Source organism: Crocodylus porosus, unplaced genomic scaffold (assembly GCF_001723895.1).
Source record: "Crocodylus porosus isolate Cpor-Errol unplaced genomic scaffold, CroPor_comp1, whole genome shotgun sequence".
Classification (NCBI taxonomy): Eukaryota; Metazoa; Chordata; order Crocodylia; family Crocodylidae; genus Crocodylus; species Crocodylus porosus.
In genome coordinates this window covers 37043784-37067390 of record NW_017728912.1, presented here as the reverse complement: position 1 = coordinate 37067390, position 23607 = coordinate 37043784, and the positions used below count along the sequence as shown (strand labels likewise).

The 23607-nt window shown below is 44.8% G+C and overlaps 1 protein-coding gene across 1 annotated transcript in view; it reads right to left on the bottom strand.

Annotated features, from left to right (window-relative positions):
• LOC109309310 overlaps window positions 1–23607 on the bottom strand; it is a 148183-nt gene that overhangs the window by 1885 nt on the left and 122691 nt on the right. Inside the window, 11 exon segments of the mRNA XM_019533974.1 lie at window positions 1578–1710; window positions 5279–5502; window positions 6290–6428; window positions 7875–7972; window positions 9152–9284; window positions 11694–11908; window positions 13691–13820; window positions 15074–15171; window positions 18043–18190; window positions 19049–19251; window positions 23415–23547. Coding sequence (XP_019389519.1) covers window positions 1578–1710; window positions 5279–5502; window positions 6290–6428; window positions 7875–7972; window positions 9152–9284; window positions 11694–11908; window positions 13691–13820; window positions 15074–15171; window positions 18043–18190; window positions 19049–19251; window positions 23415–23547 — 1654 coding nt within the window.

The window sequence follows — 23607 nt, the reverse complement described above, 5'->3', positions numbered from 1 at the left end:
AACCTAAAGGGAAAGGTAATGCTACTGTACTCTAGTGTGGCCATCAAGTAAAGCTGAGGATCTGTTATAGACATTACAGTTGTTAGAGAGATATTTAATATGCAATTCAGCTCTGACAGTGACCATAAAAAGCTCTTGGCTCTACAGGTATGCTACTTTTACAGATTCGGAATGAAAAATGCCTTTGTTTATTGACAAAAATAAATAAGTGTTTGGACTTTACCCCAAGAAGACTGCAGAGCAAGTAAAACTTTGGGGAAAGAGTAGGATTCCATTCTGGCTCAGGCATCTACTAAATTTCAGTTGAGAAATATACAAATAAAGGGAAACAACCAAAAATAGAGAGTAAAAGGGGCATAATGTAAGGAAGAAAAATTAACAGTTGAATGTGAAATGAATATGAACTATTATGGGAATGAATGGGAGACATGGAGGAAAATTAGGACTGGTGTAAAAAACAAATTCCATCACTGATAATTTTATAAATAGCTGCCTTCATCTAAATGTCACAAAACTACTTCTCTACTTTGTCAGGGGTTTTAGGAGAGAGATCTTAAATTAAACCCTTCAGAAGGAATTGTTATAGAGCTAAGAGCCCAAAACCTGTCCTCTTCCCTATGCAAGGGTCCTATGATCCTTCAGAACCCATCATTGTGGGATGAGTTCTGTAGATGTAGACTCCAGAATGTGAGCAAAAAGGTTCATGCGACATGTCACTACATGTGTAGATGAAACGAGGGGCACGTGTGCATGACATTTTAAAGTGGGCTAAATGCTTTTGTACTGCTTTAATAGTATTGGTGTTTGCATGCATTGGTGGTGTATTGCGTATTAATTCCAGCCACTGTAGCACATTTGGCAGTGTAATGTGCTTTAAATGACTTTGGGGCACAGCAAACTAAAACAACTCCACAGAGTTTTAGTTTGCTGCCCTACAGCTGTGGAGAGAAGCATCGGGATCTGTGAGGCTCAGCCTTGCTGCAGCCCGGGAAGGTAGGCTCTACCAAATTAAAAAAAAAGTGGCAAGCCTGAACTATTCCTCCTCCCCACCCCAGAGTTTGCCTGCCTGCATGAGCTGCGTGAGGACCCGGTCTTTCCCTCCATGGCTGCGGTGCCCCCAAACTGCCCGAGCCAGGCGCCTGTGGCCAGGTGCTGCCTGGGGGTGGGGCCCGCTGCTTCGGCAGAGGGAGGCACTAGCCCTCCTCTCCCCCCACAGCCCAGGGACCACTCTGCCGGCCAGCAGCTCAGCTCCCCCACCCCCACCGAGGCAGGTGAGACACCGATGTACACGACATGGGGGTTTACTTTGCCCTAAATTGAAGCGGTGTTTTTAAAAACCCACCGCCTCAATTTAGGGCCCCCGTTTCATCTACACGTGCCCTTAGGCAGCATACATTCATTAGGCACATTTGCACATACACATGCAGACACAGGCAATATGGTTTCTCCTTCAGAAATCAAACTGTAGCAATTGTAGCAAGCTGCAAAACTTTTTAAAATGTAGATGTCTACACATCCCCTTTGTAAATTCCACGCTTCCCTCTTGATTAAAATGAATGAGAAAAATGGTAAGATACCTCTTCCGCAAAGCATGCGTTATGGTTGTCCACCTTGCAGCACTTCTCTCTAAAGGTGGTAAAAGCTGTAGTGATGGAGTCCAGCTGTTCTTTTGTAATGTGAAGCTTATGTTTGATGAGGTTGATGAGCAGACTGAAACACAAACAAACCTCAGCAATACACAGCTAAAAGTAAACACATGATTTACTGAAGCATTGCTATTCCTCCGATTCTGCAAATCCTTATTTTAAAGTTTTGTAAGGACCCTTTTCATACAGTTTCATTATGCCTGACCAACTCCCCATGGAGAACTCTACAGCTGAAAGGAAATCTCTCTAGCATTCCCTAGTAGAGTAGAAGTAGTAACCTTTGGGTTTGAGTTTGATCGGCCCTGAACATGTATGCAATTCAGCAGTAATTTTTGTCATGGTGGGTTTTACTTTGAAGGCTCGGGGTGAGCGGGGGGAAGAAGGGAGGAAGAGGAATAGAAGGACCCCAAGCACCTCAAAAGGCTGCCAGTTTGTACATATGATATATGCAGTTCATGTATCCAAATGGAGAGTGGCTGAACCAGGCCTGCATGAGGCATCCTCTCACCTAACCAAAAGCATTAGAGAGTCTCTATGTGACATGGATAGCTTGTGTAGTAAGCAGAGACAGGCACTGTGCTCCCCTGGGAGGAAAGCTATTTGCAGAGGAGTCTGCTTTTTGTAACAGCAAGAGCAGCCAGCTTCTTAGCTGCTCTCTGAGGAAAGAAGATATGGCACACTAAGAACCAAGGGTGCCTATACACGAGCAGGGAGGCCGCTCTGACGCACTGTAATTCCAGCGTGGCAGAGCAGACTTGATAAACTGAGTCTGCTAGAGCATGGCAACTACCATGCTCCAGCAGCCTCCTATGTCTTGCGTATCAGTGTCCTTGCTCTTCAAAATGGCAACAGAGGTGCTTCATCTAAACCTTGTTCAACAAGCACAGGGATGCTGATATGTGAGACACTCTGGGTGCTTTCATTAGAGTTGCTCTCAGAGCTACTATAATTAAAGTGCCCTCCCCTGCCTGCCTTCCAACCCTACCGAAGCACATGTATAACTGCCCCCAGGGCCCATTAGCTATAAGGTAAATCATAGAGCTACTGAGGAGGAAAGAGCTATATGAGCTTTACCACAGAGGGGAGCAAGGGGCCCTTTTTACCATAGGGGTGGAAGGAATGCTACATGGTTTTTAGTCTTAGGAGGACTAGGTTGAATTCCCTGCTGCCTTTCTCTGGAGTCATTGTAATCATTTTCAAGTCATGTAAACATTTTGTGCCTCATTTCTCCATTTACAAAATAGGGATAGTAATGTTGTCCCACCCACACCTATATGTGTTGTGATAAAGGCCTCAAAGATTGACAAATACTGGGTGTATCTACATGTGTGCTTTACTGTGGAGCTAACCAGTTAGCTCTGCAGTAAAGCACCACTGTCTACACGTGCACCCATATTAGGGTGCATTAAATTAATGAGCTCCTTCGTAGGATAGTACTATCCAGGGCAAGTACTATCCTACAGCGGAGTAGTTACATGTACTGAAATGCACATGTAAACGGTGACCAGGGCTGACTACGGTACAAGGGTGCTACAGTGCAGGGGACTGCCTGCTGGCTAGCCTCACACTAGCACCCTCATGTCCCATCCAACTCTTCCACAACACATTGAGCTGGGGTGGAATAGCCCCAGGCTGGCAGGCTGACCCCTGAGGCCCCCTGCCAACAGGGGCTACTGTACCCCAGCTCAACAAGATGTGATCCCAGGCACACATATAAACACTGCACCCAGAAGCAATAAACTCTGGAGTGAACTGCACCAGGGTTTATTGCTACATGCTAAAAGTACGTGTAGATGCACCCACTATGATGCTACAGTTATGAGGATTATACAAGTACCACAAATAGACAGCCCAACTTTTAAATTTTGATGTCCTAATGTAAATACCTGCATCTAGATCTGGATACATAAATACACATTTTAGGAATTTTTCTGCTAATTCAGGCCATTAAGATTTCAAAATGGAGTCAGACAGCATTACAGTGATATAGTCATGATGGTCTAAGAATTATGTAAGAGTCAAGGATTTTTTGGGGTGATATCTTTTATTGGACCAACTGCATGATTGGGATATAATTAAACAAGCTTTTAAATGCAAGGCACTCTTTTTCAAGGAAGAATGCTTTACATTCAAAAGCTTGTCTAACTATATCCTAATCATGCAGTTGGTCTATAAAATATACTGCCACAAAAATCTCTGCCTCTTGCAAAATGTACTATCTAATTTCATACATCTTATGAGCATAAATTTAAGAAACTTCTGAGCTCTCATCCTCTGAAAAAAATCTCACCCGCTGCTGCTCCCTCAAATTGGGCACCCAGAAACAAAGGCACTTAAAAATATGGTCCATAATGACATTTTAGGCCTTAAGGATGAAAATATCAAAAGTTCCTCAGAGACTCAGGGTGAGATTATACATTACAATTGGACAACATTAAAAGCACTTAAAACTTGAATGATCATACATTAAGGCTCATTAACAAGTGCTAAATGCCTTCTAGGCATTTTAAAGTTCTGCCACTTTGGGTGAGGATAATCTCTGAGCTGTGCTACCTAGCTTGAGTTAAATTAACTTCTGGATGTTCATCTGAGATTAAACTACCACTTTACTGTCATCCCAGGAGGCACTGCTTCCAGTTGAACTAGCTAGCACATGGCACTCTACAGTCCTGAACTGACAGCTGTGAATAGCCAGGCAACAGGTGCGTGGGAATGGGGTGAGTGGGGATGGAAGGAAAGGGGTGAAAGGGGCATGGGGCCAAGGGGATGGGGGCATGGGTAAGGAGTAAGAGGAGGCAGGATTGGAGGGGGAGCTGGTGTGGGGCAGATGTCGGGATGCTACCCCTTCTGACCCCCAAATCATTGCCCCCACCCCTAGATTGCTCTCCTGCCACCCCTTTCCCCCCTATAACCTCTTCACCCCTGGATCACTGCCCTGCAGCCCTGATCAGCCCAAGAACAGTGGAGGCACCAGTAAGGAGAGTTCTTCCTCCCTGCAAACCATGCTGACAATGTGTGGCCCTCTTCCCAGAACCTCTTGAGTGTATAATGACAATATTTTATAGAAGCAGGACATTGGTTGCTATGGTTCCCCTGCTTTACTTGTGGCAGGTTAGGGAGTTCGGTTTATGTTATATCAAGGTTTGAGGGTGGTCTTATGCAGTTTAGATTATGGTTTTGTATGGGATGGTTTGGATAGTGATGATCCTGCCTCAGGCTGGACTAGACCTCTGGAGGTCCCTTCTAGCCCAGCTTCTCTATGGTTCTATGACTATGACCCTATGTGCCCAGATCCAGCCCCAACAGGGCCCTGCAACTGAAGCAGGGGCAAGGGGCAGGAGCAAGTTCGGGGGGAGGGCACAGACAAGGAGCTGCCAGGCAGCTGTGGGGCCTGGTTGGGGCTGGATATAGGTGTTCACAGGGGCAGTATAGGCTGCAAGGAGCCTAAGAGAAGGCAGGGAGGGGGGAACACCTCCCCACCACCCACCACCATCTCTCTCTCAGGCAGATTGGAGTGGCAGAACAGTGATCCATGCTTGGAGGGGCTGACCAGGGGATGAAGGAATAAGAAGAGAGTGTATCTAGGTGAATATAGTAAGGATGAGGGTGCATACAAGTGAGGCATATCTTACTTCTGCTTCTTTTCTTGTAGTTTGTACTCTTCAGTTGTACACAATCCTTCATCAAAGGTAAACAGACTAGGAGTCAATGGTATTGGTACGTATTTTTCATCAACATTCAAGCTGGCGATACAGGAAGTCCTGAGAGCATAGGACTCATCACAACAATGGCAGACATTCTGGTTTATAGGGTCAGTCCCTTGTCTTCTACATATTTCCCCAACCACAAGATCCAACTTTAGACAGATGAGAGGAAGAGAGAAATGTTTACATTAAAAACCACATTTCTTTGGACACATCATGCTTTTAATAACATCAAGGTGACTGAGAACTTGCAAATACATTTATTTAATGTTTAAAGAACTTTAAAAACAAAACAGCCCTGCAGCTTGCTGTGCCAGACAGAATCCAAAATGGGGTCTCATTTTTAAATAGGGGCATTGTTATATATGTTACACTTGCATTTTTGTGCACTCTAATGACAAAGTTTACACGTAAAATCCTATTAGTATGTGCTTTGCTTGCACTAAGCAGGATTTGTGGGGATATGTCCTACTGTGTGTGTGAATGTGGAGGCCAGCAGGAGGTCCTTTTAAATCTTGCTTCATAAGTAACCTTGGAATTAATCGTTCCAGTGAAGCCACATGGGTGCTATCCCATATCTACCCAGAGCCTGATTCAGCTCATAGACATCAAGGAGAGTCATGCCATGAACCAGTTTATGTATCTAAGGCCCCAATTCAGCAAAGCTGTAAAGGCCTTGCTTAACCTTATCCTGACAGTTCCCTTTGCAAAAATATAGACAAGATCCTCAGCTGATGTGAATCAGCATAAATCCATTAGCTCAAATCATGTTACACCAGTTTACTTCACCTGAGAGTCTGCTTCATGCCTCCGAACCCAGTCACTCCCAAACAGTTCACTGAGGGTTCTGGGTCTTGACCCCTGGGCACCTGGAAACTTGGAGCAATGTCATGGCAATAGGAAGAGGATGGGTCCAAGACTAGGAAAACTTATACTCACATATCCATCTGAACACAGCATTTGTTTGTCATCGCTGAGCTGACAGCACCTGGAAGCAACTGCCACCATTTGCTTTGTGAATTGGATCAGCTCTTTGGAGGGCAGCTGAGGCATTTTCTTGGTATAGCGCAGAAGAAGCCTGAAACAACCATTTCACAGTTACTGGTGCTCTTCTTGAGTCATTAATGGGCCAAACCCTGGGCCAGTGTAAACCTGCATAGCTCCAACTGAATGGAAGGCTACCTGTTTCGTTAGGGATGTGGCACAGTGTTTGTAAACCCGCTTTACACTCTACACTCCACTTCACACTCACTTTACCCTGAAAGGAGAACCAGGTGCTCTGAGTCTGAGAGAGCACTCTGTCACATGTATTTAGCATCCTTGCACTTCAAAGGGGCAGTGGGAACACTTGAACCAATGCTCAAGTGTCCCTACCACTATTTTGAAGCACAGGAAACTGAATACATGTGATGCTGTGGGTGTTTTAATTAGCGTGGCTCTCAGAGCCTCTCTAATTAAAGTGACCCTCCCATGTGTACAGAGCATGTGTATAGATGCCAAGAAAGACCAAAGCCCAGGAAACAGAGCTACATTTTTATCCTTTGTACTGGTCCCTCCTTATCAGGCCTTAAGGTTGTTGGTTAAGAGGAAAAGACCCCAGTACAGCTCTACTTAAACAGGAACTTTAGGCATCCCACCATCAGCCCTGATTTCACTAGGAGTACTCACATGCTTGAGGTCAGCCATATTGCTGAACCAACAACCTTAAGTCCTGATAAGGAGGGACCAGTACAAAGGATAAAAATGTAGCTCTGTTTCCTGGCTTTGGTCTTTCTGGGCATCTATACACATGCTCCAGGGTGGGGGGGAGGTCACTTTAATTAGAGAGGCTCTGAGAGCCACTCTAATTAAAACACCCACAGCATCACATGTATTCAGTGTCCTGTCCTTCAAAATAGTGGTAGGGACACTTGAGCATTAGTTCCAATGTTCCCACTGCCCCTTTTAAATGCAAGGATGCTAAATACATATGACAGGGAGGTTGCTAAAGAGCATTAATTAGCATGCTCCATCAGACTTAACTAATCTAATTAGCATATGTCAGAGCAGATGTTGAGCACGTGTATAGGTGCCCTCTGTTCCACAGTCGGATCTTTGTTATCTTTGCCTTGCTAGAGGGCATGTTAAATGCATAGAGAAAAAAAGAGAGGAGTCTACCACAAAGGGAAAAGCAGTATACTTTGTGCCAAACTGTGACTTTTAAGTCGGAGCTCATAGCCTACAATGTACTCAGAATGCAAGTTAAACATTTCCTCTATCAGAGAACATAATGTGTACTGTGAACAGGAGATGGAGCAGTTTTCTACTATGTTTATTACTCCCATGCTTCCTGAGTTAGAAAAAGGGTACAACTCATGAAAGAGAGTAGAAAAACCCAAACAAACACTAAATTTATTCAGCCAAATCTTTAATACGTATAAATGAGTCTCTCTCTCGAAGTCAGTGAAATGATACTGATTTACACTACCTTGGGTCTGGCCACTGTTACTAAAATCTGGTAAAGAAATGTTTTTGAAAAGCATACTCATTTTGGAAAGCGTAATCTCCCAGTTCCTTGTATTGTTCACAGTTGGTCTTTAACACTGCTATGGACTCCTGGATGTGTTTTCTGAGCTCTTCTTCCTGAAAGAAAGGGAGAATATTGAGGGGGTTATTATGTGAGGAGGTAATGCTGTTACATCACAGTGTGGCCTTGGCTATCCATAACTGACATATTACGCACATCTCTACTGCCTACACTGAAAATTCCTTCAGCTTTCTGAAACCTCAATCCTTTGAGTGCAACCAGGGCCCATCCTCTACACCTCTAATATGATTAATTTTGCAAAACTGCTGCACACGGGAGCTGCAAGCTAAATTGCCCACAGGAAAAGACCAATAATGGGGCATTTACGGCCATGAACATCTAGCAGCTGTTCACGCACTCCTTGGTTAGAACTTACAGAGGCCCAGAAGGAAGGCTGGGATATTGCAGAAATCACCCTCTTCCCTGGCACATCTCTCTGCCCATGCAGAGCTCACAGTTATAGCAGTACAGCAGCAGTGCAGGCACAGTCACTGATAGGAATCAACTTCATGTAGGAGACAATAAGGAGTTTAGGAATTCGTGTAATTAGTGCAAGCCACCTAACCTAAGTTCTTATCTCAGGGGAGGGCTCTACTATGGTCCCTTTCTTCTTCCTGTTTCCCAGGAGAGTATCTGCTTTGCCCCCAGTGAGCAGGAGTCCCTTGCAGCCGGAGGACTCCCTTCTGAACTGTTAGCCAGCTCTGAAATTAGAATACACTCTCCTCCAGTCTCTCCAAATGCCAGTTGCATCCTCTGCACCACTGCCCCCTCTCCTGTTTCCCATAAAGGAAGTTAATTTCCCCAGTAACCCCACACTGGTAAATGCAACAAAAGAATGAAGACATACAAAAAACTAGAACTCTTGGTTCCAAAATGATACCTTTTATTAGACCAACTGGGAAATTACAAGAAAAGGACAATTTTCTTGCATTTTCCCAGTTGGTCTAATAAAAGGTATCATTTTGGAACCAAGAGTACTAGTTTTTTGTATGTCCTCTTGTCTCAGACCAACACAGCTATCAAGTACACAAAAGAATGAAACCCCATTCATTAGCATACTGGAGGCCATCAAGTCAGATTTCAACTGATATCCTCTCCCTAAAAAGTAATGGCATCTAATCCCAGATTGAAGGGTAGCACACTACTCCCAACTCACACCTCAAACAGAATCACACTGCATTAGTTGGTGATCGTCATCATCAGCCATGCCTTTGACTGACCACACGGGCACGTACCCCTGTGCCATAGCACTCTTGAGGAGAGCCGGTTTTGCAGCACTTTTCCAGTAAACCGTGGTATCCTCTACCAATTCTTGAAAGCATTAGAACGGAGAACTCGGGGTGTCTTCTGGAATATTCATAGAGAAATCTGTAATATATAAATATGTCAGCATTAGAGATACAGGAAGTAAAACAAAACGACAACATTCAAAGATTCACAGGTGATTACGCCTGCAGGGACTTCAAGATATGTTATTTTGACTTCCTGGGGAACACTGAGAATTCACCAAAATTTCACCCTCGGGCTGACCATCTCAGAAAGACTAATTGAAGGGTGCAGACAACAATGTGATATTTTTCTTCACAGGAATCTTTCTGTCACTATGGCAAACAATATTTTAAAATGCTTTTTTCAGTGAGTGGGCTACAGGGACGGCCACAGGGAAAAATGTGTGATTTTTTACTAAGGAAACAAGGGATTAACAGGTAATTCATAACTGGCCACTGCCCATACATGCATTTCCTTTCAGTATCAATAAAAAAGATTAAAATATATTAGAATTGTTTGGTATGTGAAGGGACTGGGCTTGCTTATGAAAGGTGGTTGGCATTCTAAGTAGGTACACTAATCAGACCATAATTAGAGCTAATTGAGAAATGTATTCTATTCATTAAGAATTTTGTTTTCAGTTTTTTGTGTGATTAAAAAATTTAGATTTTTGAAACCTTAGAAATGTTCAGATTCTTTTACCAAAACAATTAAATGAAAACACAAGCAAAAAAATTCTTTAAAAAAATATTCAGCAAGCTGTAAAAATGTTGTTAAAAAGCCCCATATAGCGTAGCTTTTATCCTTTTACCGGGTTATCACCTTTAATTCCAATTATTTTTTTTGAACAATGGACTCATTTCTTAGAGGGTGTAAAACATCACAGCTTTATCAGGTAATCAGATTATATTGGCTGCAATAAACATAAAGTTGAACTAAATAACTTCTGTTTGTACACAGGCGATCTGATCCTGTTTCGGCTGAGCTTAGTGAAAATTTTTGCCATCACCCTTGTTGGAAGTAGGATTAAAACTGTAGGTCCTGGACTAAAGCAGATATGGACCTAATGCATTCAGATACAGAGAGGGTTTTGATTTAGGCATGGGTTTTGAGTTCCCACTTATGGCTGAAGTTTAGGCCAGGGCTTGGAACAGAAGGCACTGGACTTTTATAAGATTAGCTAGAGATTTTGGCTTTGTTCTTGGCCCCGATCTACCGGTAAAAACCTCATGAAATCAGGTATTCTACATTTGCTTCTATCCTACTGCTTCTTAGTCAGTGCCTTCTGTGGTTTGGGGTTTTGCTTATCTCAAAAAATAGGAGGCAAAACCAGTATTATTTCAACATTTATATTTATGTTTGTATCTTCATGAACTTTTAAATATGCTAAAAAGTGCTTTTCAGAGCCAAAACTAATATTTTATTTTATTTTACATTTTATTTCCCATTTACCTATGCTAGAATATCCAGCCTTATTTTGTTTCAGTCACACAAATGGCTTATTAAGACATTCAGAAAAGCTGCCCAAGAATAAAAAAAAGATGCAAATCTGTAAAACACAAAACCTGGATTATTAGACTCGTAATATGTTGCTGTATAAAATAAACCTAGTTAATATCTATAACAGACATTATTGTAGAAAAGTAGGGCCAGATGGGACTTTCAGAGTCCATCTAGTCCAAAATCCTGGTAGAGACAGGATCATCCTTATCCAAACCATCCCATATACTTCCATTGTCTAACCCACTGGTTCTCAAATATTTTAGGCTCAAGGCACCCTTCACTGGACTTGAGTCAAGACACTCCTCCATATCCTTTATAAGCTGAGTGCCAGCCAGTTTTAAAAAATGAATATTTGTATTACAGTGCTGGCTTCCTTGCGTTTGGGTTGTGCAATAAGGGTGAGGAATCATTCAGACAGGGACAAGTTTGAGACTGCCTTGATCTACATAGTGTATGTCAGGGTGTGGCCACATTTTTGGGCAGAGTCCCAAAAACACCTGCAACTTTGACTTGTAAGATGTTGGCTTGCCAGGACTGGACAGCAGGGGAGCCACAAGGGACCTGATCCTTGTTGTGGCTGTGAAGCCCTGGCCCCTTCCCTTCCCTTCCCTTTGCATGCCACACTCTGGCACTCATGCAGGGGGCTGCCTACCCCTGATATATGTGCTTATCTCCTCACATCTTCCTTATCAACTGATATCTCATGGCACCATTCAAAGGATCTGGTGGTACTCTAGAGCTCCCCGATACCCCAGTTGAGAATCACTGGTCTAACCCATTAGTAGAACTACACAGTCAACCCTGACACAATCACAAGGCATAACACCCTAACCTCCCATGGGTAAGACAGAAGGATAACCATGGCTGTCACTGATTTCCTTCCCCCCAACACACACAGGCTGAGCATTTGGAGAAGAGCTAAGGCCCCTATATTAGAGGGCTTGGCCTGGAGTGACAGCACTTATGTGACAGAGATGGAAAAGAGCAGGTTAACAGTTGCCTTACCTGGCCAAGTAGACATCTTTTTCCTCTTCAAAGTGTTTGCAGACATCTTGGTCCTCTATAAACTGTCTGACTTGAGGTGACAAGCCTGTGGGTTTGTCATCATTTTCTGACATAAATATACATTTAATTCTTTCAAGCACAGGCTTTTCACAGCAGTTTTGAATTTTACTTGAGATGGCATCTTGGTGGGAACATACGTAGGATGTAAACTCTGCCTGTAAAAAGTGAAAAAAAATGGTTATTTTTAAATGAATTTCCTTCTTTCTTGATCCCCAATACAGGAATCAGCTCATTGTTCTAGTTTTTGATGCAGTAGAAACTAGATACCTCTTACTAAAATCAGAGCTCTGTCAACATATAGCTAATAGCTCTTGCCTATAATTTCATTTGTATATATTAAGCTTTGTTTATGGGGGACATTATTTTGAGATCAAGAGTATTATCCATGTTTTAGAGAAAACTGACATGTATGGAAGTGATATACTTGCTTGAAGCCACAAAGTAGGCTCATGGCAGAATTGGAGACAAGACCCAAGTCTCAAACTTAGTGCTCTACCCACTGCATCCCACTGATCTAGACACTCTATCCAGGACTCTCAAGCTTACATTGACAATATTTATAGAAGCAGGACATCAGCTGACCTAGTTCCCCTGCTTTACCTGTGTCAGGTTAGCTTGTTAGGTCTATGTTGTGTCAGGTTTGAGGGCAGTCTTTCGTAGAATGTAGATTATGGTTGTAGGGGGAGTTTTGGAGGAGGATGGTTCTGCCTCAGGACTAGATGACCTCTGGAGGTCCCTTCCAGCCCTACTTCTCTATGACTCTGTGGCAGGGGCAGGCAATTATTTTGGGTGAAGAGCTGCTTACTGAGTTTTGGCAAGCCATCATGGGCCACATGACAGGCAGCAAATAAATATTAATTTTCTAAATTTTTTTAGGGGCCCTGTGGGCCAGATAGAATGGCCTGGAGTGCCACATCTGGCCCGCGGGCTGCATTTTGCCTGCCCCTGCTCTATGACAAAGGGTGCGGATCATGGCACCCGGTCTACCATCACACAGCTTTCTCTAAGCTGCATGATTGTAGACCAGGAGCAGCATGTGAAGATGCCCACCACAGCTATGCTGGGCCCCTGGTATAAGTAACTCGGTGCACGTGGGATTGGAGTGGTGGGGGGGTGGACTAACAGGTCCCTGGAAGAGGGTTAGCAGGTCTGGGGGAGATTGGAAGGATCTGGAGTGGGGGCGTTGGAGGGTCCACAGGGGAGGTTGTCCCAGGGTTGGGGGCCAGGGGCAAAAAATAGCCCAGTCAGGGTGCAGGGTATAAGTAGGCCCAGGACTGGAGCAAGTGACTAGGCTTTCCCAGCCTCAGGGCTGTGCTCTGAATGTGTACAAATGTTCATTAGATTGGGTTAACCCATTCTTGATCTAAGTTAGTTCACCTACTCAGGTAAACTAAATTAGATGGGGCCTACCATTTGTGGCCCAGTTTAAGCCCCCGGAACATCTGCACAGGTTAGCATTTAAATGGACCTAACCTTAGTTAGGTTGATCTAAGGGTAACATCTGCACATACCTGAAGTAGGAGACAGTTCCTGGCCAGAAGAGTAGACAGACAGCCAAACAGGGGCAAAAATGGATGCAAAGAGCTAGCAGAAGATAGGAAACAACCACAGAGACAAACTAAAGGATTTGCCTAAGATTACATGGGACATCTATGACATACCCAGGAACTAAACTCAGCTCTCCCAGTTCCAGAATCAGTTGGATCATCCTCAGCCACAGGATCATGTTTGCCCTATGCTTCCTGTTTATTTCACTGCAGAAAGGGTCAAATGAGAACAACCCACCAACTCCTAGATTGCATGTATTTTAATTGATTGATTAATTAAATTCACAGTTTGGAGAGCAAAAGGGAACAAAAATCAGAAGGGAGAGGAATGCCAGGCAGGAGATCTGCTTTTTCAATCATAACATCTTCAGATGAGTTTTATTTTTTTACCCTGTCATGCATACAAGCCAGCATGTCTCCTTGACAACATTTCTCATGTATCTCCACAATGTCCATTGTAATTTTCATCATGGTGTCAAATTCAGCCTTAGGAAATTTCTGGCTGAAAAAAGCAAGCGTCCTAAAAAGAACAAACAGCAGGATTTTTTAAAACTCAGAACGCAAAGCTATAATCTGCAGCAGTTCATTATCTGTGGGATTTTCCAAGGTGTTCAGCAGTACCAGTGGCCTCTTTCTACTCGGACTGAAATTATTGATAACATTTCCATGGAAGTGAATGGTTGGATTTTCAGAGTTCAGTGCCCAACTCCAGCTGAAATTAAAAGGGCTGGATCCTGCCCCACCTATTAGGTGTGTAAATAGATTTAGATGCCAAATTACAATGCTATTCCACCCTATTTATGTCCCTGAAATACTGTTAATATAAAAGGTGGCTGGGACTTCCTTCTCCTCACTGCTTTTTGTGACTTAGTTTAAGCCTAAAATGGCTATGCTACAATAGTAGATGCATAACTGGATTTTCAGGAACTGGCATGGGGTAGAAAAGAATCACATCTAGGCACCTGAGTCCACAGGCATCTAGAGGGTGAAGCAGAATCCAACCCAACGTGAGTTGGCTGCCCAGTTTTTTTAGGTCCCTTTGAAAATCTATGGACATTAATTCATTAATAATGTTAAGTATGACTACACAACTAAAATAGCACAGTGTTGAATCAAGCAAAAGAATGGTACAGAACTGCCTCAGAAATTATACACATGACACAATAGTGAAGGTCCATTTCATTGACACTCTCAGCAACTGTCACCAAAAGGTATTGACTTGGTATAAATTAAACAGGAATTTGGCCGTTATGTCAAAACTGTTTTTTCTCCCAGAAAGTTAATGACTAAATGTTAAGAAAATTAAGCCTACAGTTTAAAATACATTCATGTGCCTAATTTTCTTCATAGTTACATATAACATAGGCTCTTGGCATGTGTAGTTTATATGGCTGGATGTACAGTCATGGTACAGTTGTGTGCAGGGGTACATGTGTTTTTGCGCAAGCAAGTCTGTCCTTAGGTGTGCACACAATTTGCTGAAAATCAACTTCTATCCTCTATTATACAACAGACATGCAAATTAGCATACACTTACTGTTCACAAGTATTCAAAGCAATAGTATTAATGATTCCCTGCTCTTTTGTAGGGCTGCAGTTGGTATGGTTGTTCTGCTTTTGAAGCAACAGAAATGTCATACATTTAATAATCAAAGAGAGGTAGTTAGCCATGTTAGTCTGAAGTAAGCTGTTGCTTATGAAAATATATGTCTCCTAATTAGTTAGTTCATAAGGTGCCACTCTGCCCATTTAATAATCAGGTCAGAGACTCACAGAGCCTTTAATGTTCTTTCTCCAAATTTCTTCTGGATCTCACAGGTGTGTTCCTGCAAGGAACAATCTTCTTTTACCGGCTTCATCACAACTGGTGCCTGTTACAAGGGAGAAGAAAATGATTAAAAAGAGATCAAATTAGTGAAGAAAGTGGAATCTGAACAAGAAGATTTTAGCAGACAGCTAAAAGGCTTTTCCCTGATTACCTGTGTAGTATCTAACAAATCAGAAGTAATATCAGTTGTGCATATTAATCACTCCTATTGTTTTGTAAAATTCTGCCCACTTTAAAACTTCTTATTAAATTGCTCTGTGCCTTTAAACTAGGGATGACTGTTTTGATTGACTGATATACCTCATTCTTACAGGGCTGAGTGCCCGCTGCCAAGAAACAGCTTCCCACTAACAACTTTGGCACACCAAGATTCTCAAAGGTTCTCAGCACCTAGCAGCATCATGCCCAAATCCAGTCAAAATGCAGGTATTCACTGATGAATAAAACAGCAACACCCACCTTAGTCCACGAATAGTTACCTACTAAAAATATAGAGTAAGGAGAGTTACATAAATATGCAGACCAACAGAGACAGACAGATTAGATACCTACTTGATTTAGAAAAACAGGGTGGGGGGAACAAATTAAAATGATAGAATATTGATTGAGATTTTTAAAGCACTCTTGAGAGATTTAGACACAAATGTCCCATTTTTGTTAGTGGAATTCATGTTTCTAACCCCCTTAGATATGGAGTGCTCAACCTCCAGTCCATGGGCCAAATGTGGACCACAGAGCCATTGCATCTGGCCTGCAGGGCTCCCCCTGGGTCCAGAAATGTGGCAGTTGGGGAGCAGTGGCCATAAATATGGCCACCTCCCCCCCTACCAAATCCCCAAGCCCAGTTACCTGTGCAGCCAACCAGAGCCAAGCTATGCAAACTATGTCCCCGTCCACAGGGCTGGGTTATGCCCCCCCCCCCCCCAACTGCTTCTGTATCAAGGCCAAGCCATGCCCCCTCCCTCTCTGCTGGGCCGGGTTGGGGCCTAGCTACTCCCCCTTCCTTCTTCATGGGGCTAGGTCAAGCGCCTTTCCCTTACATCCCCTCCTGTCTGCATCTCCTCCTTGCACACAACCAGTTGGTATCATGTCAGCCCAGGCACAGGATTGGAAGCACTGGCTGGATCCAACCCACAGATGGGCGGGACACTGCCACTCTGGCCCACTGGGCAATGAGGGCAGGCACCACTGCCCTATATTGCTTTGAAAGTCTCAAGCATCTAGCGTGTAATAACTAGGGATCCTGGTTTTACTACGGATCCCAAAATCCTTGTTTTTTGCAAATAAAATGAAACACCACTATGTATATATAGGTATAAGTTAAACACAATGTTTTATTGATATATTTACCATTTTAAAGCAAGAAGCCTACCGAAGCCTACCCGTGCCTAAATCATTATAATAAAATACATTCTAAATAACTGTATATTTTGGAGTTTAACATGGAAAATCAGAGATCTCCCTGCCCACTTCTTTCACCAGGATACAGGTCCAGCTACAGCTGCCCCCCACAACTGTTTTGTGGTACTGAGCAGCCCTGATATGCTGCTGCCCTGCCCTACTCTGCCCTCCCATACCAGAGCTGGACTGTGGATGTGGGCCACTGAGGTGGTTTCTGCCAGGTGACAGTCTGGCCAGGCTGCAGAGCCTTGCCCTGCACCTTGCTATTGGTGCAAAAACTGGGGGGAGGGGGGGCACATGGCCCCCATATCCGCCCAAGTACGTCACCAGTGCATATGCCTGTACTGTGCCCAGACAGTCCCCAAGCCCTGGGCCTCCAACTCTCCCCCCTGCCCTCCCATCCATTGACTTACCTGTATCCAGCTGCCAGAGCTGTTCCCACCACCCTGCCTGGTTGTATTGCAGCCAAGTGTACATGTGTGCACACATGCAAGTCTCACCCCCTGCCTCCAGTTGCTCCTCCCAGCCCCAAGCTTCAAAAGGGAATATCCATATTTTTCCACAGGAAATGGAAAACCTGGATCCCAGATAATGACATCCTTCTTTTCATAATAAACTCATTTTTGTTTCCTGATAGTCAGGTTTGTGCTCAGCCTGCGCTCAGCACTGAATCATTTTTATTTAAGAATCTAAGGCCCCGCTAAAAGAAAGCAGTTAAATGTGTGTTTCAGTCCTGACCCAAATGGAGGTCAAGGGCAATGTTCCTCTAAAGAGTAGCGGTCCTTGAGCGCACCACTTCGGTCCTTGAGTGCGCCGCTTCTCTCCGTGAGCGCACCGCTTCAGTCCGTGAGTATGCCACTTCGGTGCAGTGTGGGACACCTCCTGAAGGTAAGCTCCTTACTCCTCACCCGGAGCAGGCAGTGGGGGCTGAGGCCTGGGGGCTAGGGGCCTGAGGGTTTGGGGCTGGAGCCTGGCACGGGCTCCGCCAGCTCCAGGACAGTGCTGCACTCCCTTGCTTTGCCTCGGGGAACGAGGAGGCATGTGGCATCAGGGCCAGGGGTAGAGGCTGGGGCCTGGCACAGGCTACTCCAGTTCTGGGGAACTGCTCCACAGGCTCCACTGGCCCCAGGGAAGTGCTCCACTCCCCAGCACTGACGCCACGTCTCTCCTTGCTCCCCAACATGAAGCAGGGGAGCACAGCAGTTCCCTGGAGCTGGCGGAGCCCGTGCCAGGCTCCTGCCTCTGCCTCACCTTGGGGAGAAGCTTACCTTCTGTAAGTGTGCCACATCGCAGCCCAGCTCCTATCCCGGTGGGTGTGCAGCCTGAAAAAGTGTGTGCGCGGCTAGACTTTTATTTGTGCATGGCCGCGCACATGCGTACCTTAGAGGGAACTTTGGTCAAGGGTGAAATATGGTGTTAGGTGACTAGTCTTCATGGCTGCTTTAGAGTTTTTCTAGCTATAGGAAGCCATTAATTCAAATCTGAAATAACCATACATGTTAAAAGACAATACCTGTTTCACAAAGCATTCTGTCAGGTTAAAATTAGGGTTGTTTTTAGCGCTACAGCAGTTGTTCATCATCTTCTCATAATTGTAAGCAGTGAAAAGAATTGTCGGGGCATAGAGGAAGGGATGCCTTCTGGAAATTTCATAGATGAAACTAAAACAAGAAAGCAGTTTGCATTAAACTCTAAGAGTGAATATGGACTGCTTATACCATGTTATTTGCACTTACTTGGTTCCATCACTGACAAGTATACAGTGAAGCTTGTTATAACAACAGCCATTAACAGACCAATAGTGGTCATTTTCTTTTATTATAGCAGGGAAATGTTTATAGTGATGTGTTTCATTAGCAGTCATTGGACTGAACAGTTTTGCTATCCATTCAGCGTGTATAGTTTGTTAGTCACCATGATTCCTTGGCCTACATAAAAGCCTGTAATCAAGGAGGTATCAAATCTGTCTGCCTATGTGTGGTACATGAGATTTCTGAGTTTTCTTCCCTTCAAATACTAGCGAGACCCAGGATTGCTTAGTTTTCAAGAAGAGATATAGTTAGTCTGTCATAGCTGCACCTGTTAAGAGGTAAATGTGAAGAAATTCTGTAAGGCCTGAGATTTTACTGAAATGAAAGGGCTGAGTTCTGCAAGAAATTTAATGCTGGCACCTACCTACCAAAGTAGCAAAAGCATGTGCTTACTTTTGAGCATAGTCCTATGTTCATGCTTAAACTTAAGCGCATGTGGAAATGCTATACTGGCACAGTCCAGACTGCTCAGTGCATAGCAGGCCTACATCCCAGGAGAAGTGACTACAACTAGTAATGATGGAAAAGGCATGGGATGTAATGATAGTAACTGAAACTGGTTGAAACACTCAGAAATATTCAAATTTGTAATGTGGGTCAAGATGTTACAGAATTTTCCACTGTCATTTTTGTACTGATTTGAAGTATGTTGTCCCCAAGCTGACAAGCACTGCATATTAGCATCTGGTATAAACTAAAAGTACTTACTAGCCTACTAGCGAATTTTGGTTATCAGCATAATCACTGCATGCTTTTTCAAGTTCTGGATTTTTAAAAGGATGAATGAATCCTTGGGTAACATTTTTATGAGACAGAAAACATTCATTTCTTTCAGAGTCATCTTTAGCACAACACTCAGTAATTCCAGTAAGGCCTTCCTCCTGGCAGATTTCAGCCAGGAAAAAGGTAGTCTGCAGAAAAAAGAGAAAAAATTAATTGTATGTAGTGCATTGCAATTGTTTCCCTCCTGCAAACTTTCTGTGGAAAGAACACTAACACAATAAATTGACTGGTTGCAGGAAACTGAATTGGGCACTAAACTCATGGACCAGGATTTATCAAAATCATTGCTTAATGTTTAACTCCTAAGTCTGCCCTCAAGCATCTAAAGTAGCGGGATGATTTTCACACATAAACATGAAGCTGCTGCTAAGCAAGTTCCCATAAGCATCCACGGTGCTCACTCAGAACCAGGTGACTTCACCCTTCCAGTCCCAATCCAGCCCTATAAAATAGGGGAAAACCTATATCAATGTGAAAAGGCAGAACAAAAAAGCATCCACAGACTGGACTGTATTAACCTTGGTCTCAACAGGGACTCTGAATTTTTATCCCATTACCCGGACTACCTGCTTATTCAGGTGTCCCTCGGGGTGTTAACTGCGCCATTTATCTTAATTGATCAAACTCACCCCATGCCACAAGCCAGATCCAGACTGAGGGACTCCTTGTGGGCTGGATTTAGCTTAGGGCAAGGGGTGGCTGTGGCATGGCTGGCAGTGCTGATAAGGATGATGGTGACAGTGGCTCCAGACTGGGGCAGGGCTTGGCAGCAGCAGCTCCAGCCTGGCACACTGAGTGGCAGTAGCAATGACAACTGCAGCATAGAGCATAGGACACAGGGACTGGGACATGGGTTTGGGGTGACATCTTCAGCACAGGTCAGTGCCAGAGGAGGTAGGGCAGAATGCCACAGTGGCAGTCGTAACAGTGGCAACATGCCAAGCACCTGAAAGGTCAGCAACCTGTCATTCCCTCACTCACCCTTCTGCTGCTAAAGGCCATGCCCATCAGGGCCCAGGATCCCTGAATTATGTGGCAGCGTGAGCCCCTTCCCCCAGCTTCTCAGTACCCCAACTGGAGCGTTCATCCACAGATCACTTGTTTGACACCCCTGATCATAGGTGGATCCAGGATATAGAAGCAAGAACTGATGCTGCAGGAGTGGCTGCACCCTCACTTCCAGCCTTCCCCTCTAATCACCTCAGTCACCAGGGCAGGCAGACTACACTGCAAGAACAGCAGCTTTTTAAGTCACAAAGGCCACATCTAGACAAGCAGAGGCATGTGGTTGCAGCAGCACAAATAGTTGTGGCACAAATTTGTGCCACTATATAGTGCCGCAGCACACACCCCTGCACGTGGGCTTTGTTGAGGGACAAATTGTCCCACTTCAGGAAAACTGCTCATGTCCAGCTCCTCCCAACTCCTGGCTGGGCTCCATGTGCTGTGGGGAGGGCTAGCGGGGGCACAGAGTGCCTGAGCACAGGGCTAGTCACCCGGCAGCTCCCACACTGAAGTACCCTGTGCCCCAGCCAGTTAGGGAGTAGCATGTAGAGATGGGGAAGCAGCCAGCCCTGAGCTCCCTGCTCCCCTGTCTTGAGGCACACCGCAACCCAGCCAACCGCGGAGCAACTGGCTAGCACCCAATGTGCCTCACTGAGGGCGCTCTGCAGCACACGGAGACATGGGATCTGGCAGCCCTGGGCTGCCTGCTCCCCCATCTCTGCATCTGTCCAGGAATATACTACTTTTGTATGATTTGCCACTCTTTATCACTGCAAATTAGCCAAATGGTGCACAGTTTAACATGCAAGGTGTGGGGTTTGTGGTGCTTCACAGCTAGGGACAGACATTCAGAAAGCCTGAGCCTGAATTGATTCAATCTTGCAGGTTAATCTAACCTGGCTAGGCTGAACCTGTTTGTAACTGGACAGACATTCTCTCTGGACTGAGGAAATTCAGGCACATGCCTGCCATGGCTCTGGCTAGAAGCCAGAGGGTGCTAAAGCAGCCCTCCCTTCCCTTGCTCAGTGCTGAGCTGAGGCGGGGCATGGCCAGGCCCTGGCAGGATGCTCTGATTAGGGAGGTCTGCCTGTACCATCCCAGGCTTTTCCTCACTCACTGCTAAAGGGGTGGGAGTGTTACCAGGCCCCAGCCCTCTACTAGCACTCTGATGCAAGTGGGGAGGAGGCAGTGCAGTGCATGCATCTGCTGATGATATGAAGCATTTAAATCTCCCTCCCTGCTTCTTTATACCGTCTGCAGAAAACTGAAAGGTGAACAAGCCAGCAAGGAGCTGATAACAGTGTTTATCACCCAATCAGCAAAGCAATAGCCTCTCTCCATTACTTCAAACTCTTCTTAAACATCTTACCAGCTGACCTGTTGATTAGCTACAAACAGCCCTAAACTAATACTGTTCTGTCTGCCTGTCCCAGTGAAACTGGAGACACATACATGTCTGCATTAGCTAGCATACCACTAGCTAGACCACTAGGGTCCATGGGGCTTGGGTCCCTGCTGTGGGAGATGAGAGGGAAAGGGGTGGGATTTCCTCCTTGAGCAATGAGCAGTGATGGGGGAGTAGGGCAGGGGGAAGCCAGGCAGACTCTGCTGTGCCTGCAGACTGTGCGGAGCTCCAGCCAGGGAGCAGAGGGGAGGGTCCAGTCCTGCTGTGGAGCAGATAGCCCCACCTAGCCCAGAGAGCATGCCAGGATGCTGGGGGAGTCTGGACCACCAAGGGGTCTGGGACAGACATTGCATAAACAGGTTTGAGCCAAATCAGTTAACTCTGATACTACATTCAACCAGGTTTATCTCAAACTGGTTTCAACCATTTTCAAACTGGTTTATGTACACTGAACATCTGTTCTGTTACAGGCTTAAACCAGTTTCTGATCACTTAAACTGGTTTATGTGTAATGTCTGTCCCTAGCCCACATGCCTGCATGTATGAACGCAGCCAAAGAGGGTAAGATTCCCCTCTCCCTTCCCCTCTGTACTTAGAGACTTGTCCCTCCCCTCCCATTACCCTCTTCTGTTTGCCACTTCTGTTTGCCCTCTTCTGTTTGCTGCTGCCCCTGATGCCCCAGGCGGTAAAGGGAGCTCCAGAGCTGCTCCAGCCAGGCTGCATTAGGACTGGGCTCAGCCTGGGACAGTGGCAGTGGTCAGGCATGGTTCCCTTTCCCATGCCCACTCCTGGTCTGGCAAAGAACATCTTGGGGGACCAGGCAGGGAGGGGAAACTTGTTGCTGCTACTGCCACTGCTGCTGCTGCTACCACCACTGGCACTATCTAGGGCTGAACCCAACTGGAGTGGAATAGGAACTCCCTTCTCCCTCAGGACAGGGGGGAGACCAGCAGTGGCAGGCAGGGTAAGGAGGAATGGGAAGGGACAGGGAGAGAAGGGGATGTGCCTCTGAGCATGGGCGGTGTGTAATTTTTATTTTCTTTGGGAGTTAAAAAGAAGTCCCTGACTGCTGCTTCTGCCACGTGGTCAGAAAGGGGTGTGTGGCTGTACCACTGCACCCACTTCTAGATCAGATCATGTCTCTGACATCATACATTCCACTGATTAACTCTTTTAACAGCATCCCTTCCCTCGTACATTTCCTCTTCTCGAAACATTTTTTTCTGCCAGTCCTTTCCAAGCATCTGACAAAGTAGGTTGTTGCCTACAAAAGCTTTTGTTTCCCTAAACCAGTTAATCTCTATGGTGCCTCCCTGCCCTCCCTTCTACTTAGTTTTTAAATAGGTTCCAGCAGCAATATTCAGATTCACATCTGCATATGCAGATTGACATTCAGTTTCACAGCTCACCTCACGCCATGCTTCAGAGACATTCAGATCCAGGGATTTTATCTGGTGACTTGTAACTAACGGGAAGAGGTTATACAGTTTATATCTAGACTGGGTTGGAGATTGAATCTCTCCATCAAAAACAAATGCAGTCTTTCTTTTTGCTAGTACTGACTGGATACAAAGGCAGGTACTGAATGTAGTTACATTGCTTTTGGGTACCCTTCTTTCCTGCAAGAAGGTTTTTTTTAAAAAAACACAGGCTGAGATTTTTCAGAACTGATTGATAATTTGATGTCCCCCAGTTTCTCAGTGACTACCTGAGATACATTTAAAACGGTAGTAGGTGTTATTTAGATGCATCACTCACTTTCTAGATATCAAGCATCTGTAGCTGGACATCTAAAAAGCAAGGCTCCTCTCACTAATCACCTCTCCCACAGAAGAGCACTTTTGAACCTGTTGGCTTCTATAAGAATCTAATTTTGCTTACCAGTGGCTTGGCACATTTTGGGTCTCTGGCATCAGCAACACACTCTTTTGCAAGATCTGTGACATCATCTACCATTTTAGCTGCTTTTTCAAAAGAGACTTTCTGCATATACTGAGCAAACATGACCATGGATCTGTAACAGGATGCATATGGTTCAGTATGTATCCAGCTACTAAAAAACCAAAATATGACC